This window comes from Corvus hawaiiensis, chromosome 4 (assembly GCF_020740725.1).
Source record: "Corvus hawaiiensis isolate bCorHaw1 chromosome 4, bCorHaw1.pri.cur, whole genome shotgun sequence".
Classification (NCBI taxonomy): domain Eukaryota; kingdom Metazoa; phylum Chordata; class Aves; order Passeriformes; family Corvidae; genus Corvus; species Corvus hawaiiensis.
In genome coordinates this window covers 47229082-47241379 of record NC_063216.1, presented here as the reverse complement: position 1 = coordinate 47241379, position 12298 = coordinate 47229082, and the positions used below count along the sequence as shown (strand labels likewise).

Sequence of the window (12298 nt, the reverse complement as noted above, 5' to 3'; positions counted from 1 at the left end):
CAGTTGAATAGGTGGTTTAGTAAACTGTAGAGTTTGTTCCATTGGATGTTTTTAAGGGTAGGTTGGGAATAGTGTGCATTAAGCTGTATTGCTCCAATGGACAGACAAGGTTAGTGTCTTTTAACTGCTTTGGCTGCAGGGACAAGATTTTGGGCTAGTTTGTCACAGTGGTCTTTTTTGTATTCTTTATGGGCAGTTAATAAACTCTGAGAGATTGGGGATTCTTCCATCTCTCCATTTATCTTATTTTTCTAAATGTACATTAAATAAACATCAGATTTTTCCGAGAAAGAACTTACTTGTTTATTAGTTCTTTTGAGTAATGTTGTCTACTTTCATTAGTAAAGTCAGTATAAAAACTGTACTTTTGTTCCATAGAACTTGAATTAATATAAGTTTTATTACTTGCAGTATTATCCAAAGGATCTTCAGGTTCTGTGGTTGAAAGACCTAGACTTCTGTTGAGGAAAAAAAAAAATGCTGCATTTCATTGTATGTCTCACAGTTTTAGTGTCTGATAAGAATACATCTCAGTACTTTGTAATTCTACTGGTGCTTGACAAGTGAGGAGAATTTATTGTCTTGAGATTTTACCCTCTCATTTAGAATGACAAAAATTATTGGTTGTTACAGCTGCAGGCAAATCTGAACTCAATCAGTGTCTTCTACTCCCAGAAATTGAAGAGCTGTTGATGTTCATCAGATTTTTAGGCACAGTATAATTTGTGTGACCAACTGGTCTTGATGATGTCATTTAATGCCTTTGTAGCTGCAGTGATATTCTTGAGAACCTTGCCAAGTTTTTCTCTTTTTACAGTATCACGGAACTGCAGTTTTCAATACTGGAAGATACTGATCTTGGAACAGTTATGTTATAGAGGGGAAGACTCAGTTTTTCTATGTGACTTCTTGAGTGATTTCTCTGTAATTTCTTCCCCATATTAAGGTGTGATTTCTTGATTTTATCTTTAAAACCACCTTCTGCCCTGACTTCCCTGTAGTTCATGTTCTTCTGTGGCTGTCTTAGAGATGTTGTCTTAGTATCTCGAATATGACATTACAAATACTTTTTTACTCTTGGCTACCTCTTACACACATTGTCCTTCCATGGTCTAGGATATGTAACCACATTTCTCACCTTTAGGTATCACCTGCCAATAAATGTTTAACTTAAAGTGTGTGATAGTGACTTAAAAATAGGTAGCAGCTCAGCAGTCTGTTTTACTACTTCTTCTCTCCTTCTCCCAGAGTTTCCCCACTGTGCTTCTTTCACCTATTGCTTTCCATTTGTGAGTAGATGAGAATATAGAAGTTACTTGTATTTTTAAAAGCAGTAACTTGGATAAGAATTAGGCAGTTACAACTATCACACGGAGTTTATTTAGTGGCTAAGGGAACAAATGCAATTGTTAGATGTTTGAGTAGGGAATACCAAGTAGCAGTACAAATATGTACTTTATACAGAATATATTAGTGAAACCATTTTACTGTCCAGTGCTGGTGTCTGTATGTGACAGAAGGTGTTCATTTAAAATGAGTTCAGACATCTCAAAATCTAGTAGGAAAAGTGGAAGCCTTGTCTTTCAGAGAAGAGCTTGGAGGGCCTTTGTCTGTTTTGCTAGAATTTTGAGTCCTGTGCTGAAATACTTACGTAAGAGGAAGATGCCTTCTAGGATAAGGATTTTTAGACGAGCAGATAAAGATTTAAGACATTATCTGTAAACTGAAGCTAGTCAGGTTTAGGCCAGAAGGAAGATGTTGATTTTCAGCCCTGTTACCTAATGAGTTTTGGTGCTAGTCATCACTTCACAAGTGATGAGATAGATTCTTAATCTCTTCTTGGTTTTTAAGACTTGCAGATTAGTAAAACCACAGAGGTGCAATATTTTTAGTTTGTAGAAGTGTCTGATACACATCACTTCTGAAGTTCTGCTGAGTCTAGGTAGAGTACTGTTGTTATCCATAGAGTGCATTTCTTTGATGGTGAAAAAAATATTCTTGTTTTTAACCTGTGGGAATTTCATTGCCTTTTCAGTTGTAATACTTGGTCACTGAAGAGAGTAAATAAAAATGACGTGGGGTAAAAATCCTTCCCAGTGAGTGATCAGTAGATAAGAAAAGTTCAGCCTTAAAGGGTTTTTCCTCCAGGAGTGAATTTTTCCACTGAAAACGTATAAGCATTTTAATTCTGGCTGCAGTGAAAACTCATGAATCTTGATGAACAGACATCTGTAGCCCTGCTTAAAAACCCTGCAGTGCCCATCATAGATGACAGCCTTGATGCTGAAGTGCTTAGCTTTAATAGCATTTTACACTGTGGTCTTCACAGAACATACTGAGTTGGAAGGGACCCCCGAAGATCATCAAGTCCAACTCAGCCTAGCACAGGACATCCCCAAGAGTCAGGCCATGTACCTTTTTCTCAGTACTGTCCTCTCAGTGTTTCCCACATTTCATTATCCATCATTGCATTGTACATGAACAGAATCTAGATGAAACGTTAATGGAAGATTTTACTTGATTTCACTGAGGGCATGATGACATGTCATGGACTTGCACTTCAATAATATTTGGAATGATATTCTAAATTATTTTGATAGCTTCACAAAATGAGAAACAAGGAACACTGTGTCAGTGTTCCAAGGATAGATGAGGAGTTGGATGGGTTTTTTTCTTTCAAATGAGGTTTAAGTTGCTGATCTTGACTTTTAAACCTTGTGGTTGAAGTTTGGTGTTAGGTTTCTCTCACTGCATAAGGAATGGTGCTGCATGTGACCAATGGTTTGCAGAGTTTAAATTCTTCTGGACAATACTTACAATAGAGATGAGTAGATGTATTTTTCTTCTGTGAATTGATTAGGTAGAGTGAGAGCATGTTAAAATCATGGTTGCTCCAGGCTTTTGCCTGAAAATTGAAAGTCAAACACTGATTTTTTAGATGATTTTTTAATGAAAAGTCTTTACTTAAATGGAAAATTTGTAAGGGTATACAAAACACTTACATGATTGTTAATATAATGTTCACGCTGAAATTTTAACATAAAATTTCACTCCACTTGTTCTGGCTGAACTGTACTTTTTGGTCGGCCTCTTGGTAGTATGATGAAGAATGTGCTGCTTAGGCTACTGCAGCACATTATGGGAGTGGAGCATGGTGAGCTGTAGTGGGATTTTGATTAGTTGATTTGAAATCTTGGTGCATTTTGTTGAACTAAACACTTAGTTCTGAAGAGGAATCTGAAATACTTAGACTGATTTCTTCAAAACGGTAGGTAAACTCTTATTTTTTTTCTTGTGGATTTACCTATCTTTTGAATAAAAATGGTATAGTTTGTGTGATAGAGTAGAATAGTTGTTACCATTTTGAACTTTAAGAACTTGTTAATTCTGAAAGAAAATTTAATTTGAAGGCATCTATTAATTATGAGTGTATTTAGTCAAGCAATTTTTGTCACCTTAATCAAAGTAGAAATACAGATACAAACCCATTCTTACGTTCTTATTTTTATAGTTGCAGTTGTGCGAGAGCAAAAATCAGATGCTGTGCCTTTAAGCAGGAGTCCTAATTTGCTTTCAGCAACACAGTTGTTCCACTTTGTCCTCTGTATTGCTTAATCTGTACTCATGCACAGTAAGGAGAGTAAAAAAAAATCCTCACCTATCTCTCTGGACAATTTGCACAGTTTTACTGTTAAAAGTGAAATAGCTTCTGTTCAGAAGGTATGATGTCCCAGCAGTACCCAGTGCAGGAATGGGTGTCTCTCTGTGAAGTGTCTTTATTGCATATTAAAAGTTTCCTGGTTTGATTTTGAATTCAAAGAGCTGATGTATCAGTCAACATAAATAAATCTAGGTTACAGGTTGTTTAATTCTGTCTGTGTGTAACGGTCAAAAGAATTCAGAATGGTTTTGACAGCAGTGGGAAATACCAAGATCTTGGTCATACCATTCAGGTATTTTTCTATCAGCTTGGATGTTGAGGTAAAGAATAAATGCTGTTGTAGTTGTGTGGTATTGATACTATGTTAATTAGGCTTATTAAGTCAAAATATGCAGTAAATCACAGGTGAACTTGAATGACATTAAATAGTTACAAACCATGGGAGAATTTTAGAAATCAGTTAATAAGTTTCCTGATAGTGCTTTCTTTTGTTCCGTGAACAATGTCCATGTGGTCATGCAGCTGTGAAATTTTAACACTTCCATAAACTTATAATTTATTTTTATTATTTGTTGATTTTTTATTTAAGAAATGAAGGTGTATTTACAAGTGTTGTAGTAGCTTCATTTTTTTTGTACTTGTAAGTTAATGTACGAAGGCTGTAAGTAATTCCTATTTTGGGCTGCCCTAAGTCTCTACAGTTGATCATTTGGTCATACATAAGGATACGGTCTTCTCTGGTAAATTTGAGTGACCCAATTTTATTGGGTTTGCATGGCAAGGTGTTGGTAGCAGGGTTGTTACAGGGGTGGCTTTTAGGAGAAGCTGCCAGAAGCTTCCCTATGTCATACAGAGCCAATGCCAGCTGGCTCCAGATGGACTGACCACTGGCCAAGGCCAAATACCCCAAATTGAAAGGGACCCATAAGGGACATTGAATCCAACTTCCTGTTCTTTGCAGGACTGCCTAAAGCTAAACCATATGGCTAAGAGTGTCATCCAGGTGATCCTTGAACTGACAGGCTTGGTGCTGTAACCATTTCCCTAGGGAGCCTGTTCCAGTGACCAGCCACCCTCTCAGGCTTTTCACGATGTCGAGTATGAACTTCCCCTGTTGCAGCTTCATTTCATTTCCTGATGTTTTATTCCATTATCTGGTATTTCAGAGGACTCTAGAGTGTAAATTGTCCCTTGTATATGATAATCCATTTCAGGCAGGCAAGAAACATTTTACAGAAGAGAGCAGATATATCTTATGAAACAATCTGAAGCTCTGCTCAGAAGTAAACACTGGGTAGTGAAGTAGGCCAGGCTTGAACTGAGAACACATTCACATGTTCTATAGTTTTTGATTCTACTTGCACAAAGAAATACTTAAGTATACATAATATAACCAAGAAAAAAAACTTCTAAAGCTAATTAAACTGTACAAATACTTCCAGTATTATTAATACTGAGAATTCAGTATTTGAGTGTAATTTTCAGCAAATGGTACATGCATGTTTTTGCTTACTTTTAAGTAGAGGTTTGGGACTACTCTAGTGTCTTATGTTATCAACCAGTTGGCTCTAAGTGACTTGGTTGTACTATTTTCTTCAAGCAATTTGTGGTTACTTACTTATTTGAAATGTCTGTAAATGTCAGGTATCTGCTGCTTTAGAGTTAACCAGTTCATTTTGCTGTGCAGATGTCTTCGTTTTTAAGGTTTGTCCCTCAAAGCAGAATATCTAGAAATTTGAGACTGTTCTTGTCTTTAATCTTTATTACAAATCCTCCAGGTTTGTTTCACCCCGGAAGATGGATTGGTTATCCTGCTCATTAGCTTAACTGATGGCATCCTAGAGAGCAGAATTTGTGTTTCCTGGTTGAGTGAAATCTCGATTCTGTCAGATAACAAACATTTCTTAATCATAATTCTAAAAAATGGATAGGCCATATATTTTAACTTTGATGGAGAGTTCTGGGGTAGCCTTCTCGGTGAGGTCCACAGTTCAAGAAACTACTGTAGCATTAGATTCATTTGGAACTCCTTCCTGCATCAGGTAATGGTAACAAAAATAAAGGCCAAGTTTAATATACATATATTTTAGGTCTCTGTTTTAGTAATGCATGGTATGCTATTTTTGTATCTGGGACAACACACATTACAGTGAAGTGTATCTGGTCCAAGTGCATACCCCAAGTTTTTAAATATTTTTTCCTTAAAAAGGATCAGATATCATTTAAGAAATGAGGGTTTAGCAGATGTAGTTCTGTTTACTTGAGCTGTGTATTTTCTTCTTAAATTATTGGATGTCCTTCATAGGTAATATTTAGTTTTCGGGTGTTTGATTTTATCATGGATATTATAACATTGACGAAAAGATAAATTAAGTTGCCTTCCTATGGTTTTCCTTCTCTTATGCAGATGAGTAGTCTTGTTGATCTTGGTGACAATGCTATATTGAATGTGTTTGTAGAATCAAAAACTCTAAGTTGTAAATCTCTGATTATTACTTTTCCCATTCATGCTAAGTAGTATGGATTTTAGCTACAGAAGTGCTTTAGCAGATTGATTGATTCCCCTTGTGCTCCTTTTTTTTTCCTTCCCCTCCATAATCTTTAATGTGTCATATCCTTCTTGCATAAAATGCATATGGCATTTGAACGCAAATTTCTGGTTTCCCTAATCTTACTGGAAAAGTAGTGTTTCATCTCTTGATTAAGAGCAAGTTCTTGTAATGGAGTGTTCTGGTTTTGGCCAGGACAGACTTAATTTTTCCACGGTGAGGGCATGGAGCCTGGAGCCCAGCCCCGGGCACGTCCAGGTTGTTATGCTCTACCAGCCCCCGGGGTGGGAGTCGAGGGCTCTTGTTTGGGAGAAGAGGGGTGTGGCTTCAGGTTGAAAAAAGGCATGGGGAGGGGGAGACCCATCCACCATTGCTCATTGTCGCCCAGGGTGAGCATTTTGCATGTAAATCACTCTCTTTTCTCCTCTTCTGTTATTGATATTGTTGCTGTTACTGTTTGTTTTTCTTATCTCATTGCTGTTTCCAGTAAATTGCAGTTATCTCAGCCTGTAATCTCTGCTTTTTGTGGAGGGGGGGAAGAGGAGTAGTTTTTTTGGTTTTGGTCAGAGTACTAAATTGGGGAATACCATTCTTAAACCAGGATAAGAGAGAAGATTACAGCTACTGTGACTATGTTCAATAATACTTTTCTCACCTGTACCAGATTTCTATTGAAGCAAAAGTAGCCAAATGTACATTAAAATGTATAAATGTATTAATATGTATAAAACATAGGTATACATGTGCATGCACATACTGCCTGTAGCCAGTAATTCACTGTAAGAATTCACATCTATAGTGTCTGCTAGCATTTTTCAAAATACCTATGTGCATTTTTTTTTACTTGGCCAAATAAATTCAATAAACCTTTCTTTTCCATGTAATTTCCATGTAATGCGTGTTACCTCTACTTTGTGGTAAAGGAACTTGACTGTGCTGTTTAGTTCTTACCATAATTACATGCTTGCATGATTTATAAGTGGGCTTTCAGCTTTCTTTATACAAGAAATATTAAGCTCCTATTTGAGCCTGTAAGTACAAATTCCTAAATGTGAAGGGAAGTGATGAAAGATTTTTTGGACTTCGTGTTAGGAAAGAAATGTAACAACATTTCTGTTAGGGGTGGCCCTTAAGAGATATTGCACAGCACATTTTGGTTGGTGGCAAAATTAATTGGATATGGAATGAGAAAGCTGATGAAGTGTTGAAATAGATAATGTTGAATATTTAAAATCTAGAACAGTGGACCCCAAGCTTTCTCACACTGTTAAATTTGGTTATCAAAAATTTGTATTAATCACTGTTACTGGGATGTGATAAGACATTTAACACAGAGCATTTGAAAAGTAGAATAATTATATGGGAACAGTAATTTCTTAAGCATTAATTAAAACAAAGGCAGTTTGCCTGTATGATGGTTTCTCTTCTGTGTACAGTTGTATCTTCTTAAGATTCATAGTTCATTGAAATGTAGATCAAGAAAATAGAAGCCATGGGACAAGGCTGGCAGGTTTGGTGGTGACTGCATTCATAACCACATGCAGTTACAGCTTTTAGGGAATAGAGCTGGATGGCTGCAGCAGAAGAGAAAGGGGAGGATGCTGTTGGCCTTAGGTATGTTCATGAGAATGAAAACTTAGTGTATAAAGCAAAAGGCAAGGGCATGTCAGATTAATCAAATTCAGTTTCATCCTAAGGTAGTAGCAAAAGGTTTGGGACAGACCAGGCAGAAGAAGATGAATGCTTTTAGGAAGGAGAAATAATGCATATGGTATCTTAAAAAAAATTAAAATCTGAGCATCACTGAACAAGTTTGGTATCTCGATCTTAAAGAAATTCTGGACAAAAAGGTATAAAATGTACATATCACAGGACTTTGTAAAAGCCAGGCTGGGACAATAGTTTAATCTGGACAGAAATACTGTGGAGCTGAGATTAGAGATATAATCGCTTTATATGGAAGTATGATGTTGATAATGATTTGTAGGAAGAACATCTAGTCCTCCATCAAAAGCAGAGCATTTACTGCTTGTGTTGATGTTGACTCAGAGGAGGAAAACACCGTCTCTGGTTCTTGACAAGGTATCAGAGTTCTGAAGTTTTTTAAGTTGCATATGACTGTTATAAATAAAACTCCAGCAAGTAGACAATTCTTCACTGAAAGTTCTCTCTCACTTTCTAAAAGGTCTGTCTAATTATAGAGATTTAACTTGAATCTCCTGAATTTGAAAATCAAGAACAGCAATTAAAGATGACAATCGTTCATGCTAAAAAGGGAAATGTTTTTTCAACTTGCCATTTCTCAGCCTCTTATACATTGTATTGGCAGTCTTGCAAAACTGTACGTGGCACTGTTAGTGAGATATTTATTTGACCACAGTTGAAGTCCTCACTGGTAGGAGATGCTGATAATGGTTAGCAGAACAGAGAGAAAAGCATTGTCATTTCACAAGACTGATGAATGCTGGTGCATTATCATGAATGAAGTAGGAAGTAGTAGCATCCTAGTAATTAATAGATATGTCTTCTTCCTTTTAAGGTATCTAGTGGATAGTCGCTGGTTCAAACAGTGGAAAAAATATGTTGGTTTTGACAGCTGGGACAAATACCAGATGGGAGATCAGAATGTGTACCCTGGTCCTATTGATAACTCTGGACTTCTCAAAGGTAACTGCTTCTGACTGTGAAATAAGCCAATAGTACATTAAGTGCAAAATTGTCACAGGTAGTTCATCTTTTGAAGTTGGCAGTGTAAATTAACCTCATCATATATAAAGTTAAAAATTTTGGTTTCTTTTCAGACCATGACAAGGGAACTGGATTAGATTTCCCTAATGAATCACAATTTTATAAATACAATTATTGGAACTTCTTTGTAATGGTAATAAAATATGTAATAATGTACAAATTCCTGGTTTATAATGAGATTTTGGGTTATCTTGAGAACTGAAAATTAGTCAAGTTGATAAAAGGTAGCTTGAGTTCACCATTATTTCCCTTTTTTTGGTAGCTTAACCAAATTGGGTGATTTAAAATAAGACACTTAAGTTGAGCTCTAAAACTTCCTTCTGTAAATGAGCCCCAAGCCCGTACTTTAGTTCTGGAACAACTGAAGAAGTGGTATTATGCAGTTCAGTGACTTTCACACAACTTGTTTGAAGTGATAGAGGATAATTTCCTATTTTCTTTATGGTCTTTTAAGTATGTTAAACTCTGTCACTGCTGTAATGATTCAGGTCTGACTGACTTTTGCTGAACTGTAGTCAAATTTGTGAACACAGGTCTCAGAATACTTTCCCACATATTTTAGTCTTCATGTCAAATTCTGTATTTAATGTTCAGCAACAAAATACTATTAGAGATGTTAATATTTAATCTGCAAAATCTAGCAGATACAAAATTGAGCAGGTAATTGCTTTTCTTCTTTGCAGTTACAGGTAATGTAATAGTACTGCATATTCTATTGGCACATAGTAATACCTTTTTTCCAACTTCATGGGGTTTATGATGAACTCTTGACTTTCTTAATTCAAAACTTCTGTAATTAGTGTCTCATTATTTTACGAATTCAATGTTAAAGATGATTGCGTCTTTCATAAAACTTGTCATACCATGTTCTACTGATTGTCAGTGTGAATGAGTGTGTATATCTGACACTGACCAGTGCCTTTGTAGAAGGTGCTGTATTGTTGTATACATCTATATGTTCTCTTCCATCCAGAAACTTTAGGGTGTTTTTGCTGCAGGTGAGTATTATGTTTTGTTTTCTGGAACATGAGGATCTAGGTCTTTTGTACGTTTTTGTAGTAAATCTTGCAGTGAGGCAGGGATGTTCAGGTGGTACATCTCAGCTGACGTCAGATGTAGCAACATCTTTTTATCCTCAGTGAGGTAGCATCAGCTTGTTCCCTCTTCTGTGCCTTTCCTTTCAAAAATACGTGATTTCTAGTTGTGCCAAACTGTTCATCTGTACCATTTATAACTTAATCTCCATACATGTTGAGATTATGTTTAAAGTTACTGTTGTTATGAAGCCTACTTTAAGGTTAGCTGTCCAAATTTGAGGTGATGTTAGCCATTTTCCTAAAAGCTCCTGAAAACCTGAATTCTGTTGTATTTGACACTACTAGTGCCCCTTTCAAAAGAAACAGTATCAGAGTTTGTAAACTTCACTATTTGCTCATTCATGGTTCTAAACTAAGGCTCTGCATTGGCAGTGATTCCATGCATTCTGTTACCTTCCAACATCTACCCTTTCTGTGTAAAGGTAGTTTTAATAAGGCCATTAGTGCCCGCCAGATAGTAGCTTTCTCTTTCACCCACTGCAGAGCAGCAATCTTCTGTACTAGGTTTTACATGTAGCATAAACTCAACCTGAAAATGCTTGGATTTTAATCTTGTCTTTAACACATAGTATGCTGTAGTTGCTCTCATGCTACTCTCCTTAAAAATGTGCATCAGATATAAAGAATAAAATAATCTCAAATGGGCATGCTTTCTCAAATATTCTGCAGTGTAATGCAGTGATAAGGAAAACAGTAATTGAATTCATGAAAGACTGATTCTAGGAAACTGAAGCAGTATGTTGTGCTTATATTACTTCAATGCTTCTCCATTGTTTCCAGAACATTTGGATGTTGTGAGAGCAATGAAAAGTAACAGGTAGAGATTTCAGTTAATCTCAACATGGGCAAAAAATGTTGAAAGTGATGGAATGCACATGTCATCTTCAAAAGAAGAGATATATAGTCAAAGAGGGCACAAGGAAGTAGTTACTTAGAGTAGCTGATTGTTCATCATAGAAGACGGTGTTGTATATGAGGAACTGAATTGTCAGAGTCAGGCTACCTGTTCAATGGTTCTGAAAAAAATTATACTAGAAGAAATGTTGGTGTTTTTAGAAGGAGGTGATAGAATCCAAATTACACCTTTTCACTATATAAGATCAGTGCAGAAATACCATATGAGTCTTGTGAAGAGTTACGTAGACCTGAAGATGTGCTTGTGGATTTCTCCGCACACTGTGCTCCCAGTTATAATGTGATACTTCCAGATGGAAAGACAGCTGCTCTAAATATCTGAGGCTCACAGTGGCTCACATCTGGAATCACCTCTTAGGCCTAAAAGATAACTGCTAGTAATAAGGATTGAACCAAAGCTAAAAGCATGCTAGTTACCTAAAGAGATTGCAAGTTGTGCTTCATTCAAGTGCAGCGTCTCCCCTTCTCTGTGAAAAATTTTGTAGTGACTGTTTCCAGAGCACATAGGATCTTTTAAATAGGAGGTTGTACCATGCTACTTTCCTAGTCTGATGTGGGGTGAATGACTCAAACTTTGTCTTGAATCTACAGTTAACTAACTACTCATTCTCATTTTCAGTTGTGGATGTATCGATGATGATGTGGGAATATGTGTGAAGTGAGTGGGAGAAATAAATTGGTTTCTTTGAAAGCTAGGATGGTGTATGATAACAAACTAGGTGCTTATAGTTGCATGGGGATATGAAGTTGTCACTTGAGTTCCTGAGTAAAGGAATATCGCCTGTAATAGGTGTGCTATGCATGAACTGGATAGTTTGCTTAAATCATTTCAGAAGACTGGCTTTGAACGCCATAATACTGGTAACATAATTGTGACTCAGAAAATATTTTGTCTGCTGTTTATGTGAAAAATGTTATATTAAAAACTCAAGTACAGAATTACAGTATGCAAGTGACAATAATCTTTCTCTTATAGATGGTGATTCTCAGTCTCTCAAGGAACACCTCATTGATGAGCTGGACTACATCCTTTTGCCAACTGAAGGCTGGAATAGGCTAGTGAGCTGGTACACACTTATGGAAGGTCAAGAGCCAATTGCACGCAAGGTACTCTTTAATTACCTGCTGGGCTGAATATGATTCAGATGAAGTCCTGCAAATATACAGGAGTTGCACAGAAATTTATAAACAGACTTTAAGTCCTGGCCTATAATATTAATACAGACAACTCCTGCTTTAGTTGCTTATTGATATCTAATTTTTACTCAGATTTTTGAGGCTTAAGTTTGTAATATTGGGAAAGGGGGATGCAAAGGATATAATACTTT

The 12298-nt window shown here is 36.4% G+C and overlaps 1 protein-coding gene across 4 annotated transcripts in view; it reads left to right on the top strand.

Moving 5' to 3' along the window:
• Window positions 1-12298, top strand: part of USP15 (ubiquitin specific peptidase 15) — a 61678-nt gene that overhangs the window by 2324 nt on the left and 47056 nt on the right. For all 4 annotated transcript variants that reach the window (XR_007203080.1, XM_048300864.1, XM_048300865.1 and 1 more), the window contains exons 2-3: window positions 8750-8877; window positions 11947-12077. Coding sequence is in view for 3 of the 4 variants with exons in the window: in XM_048300864.1 (XP_048156821.1) it covers window positions 8750-8877; window positions 11947-12077 (259 nt within the window). In the remaining variant the exon portion in view is untranslated. The remainder of the gene's footprint in view (window positions 1-8749; window positions 8878-11946; window positions 12078-12298) is intronic.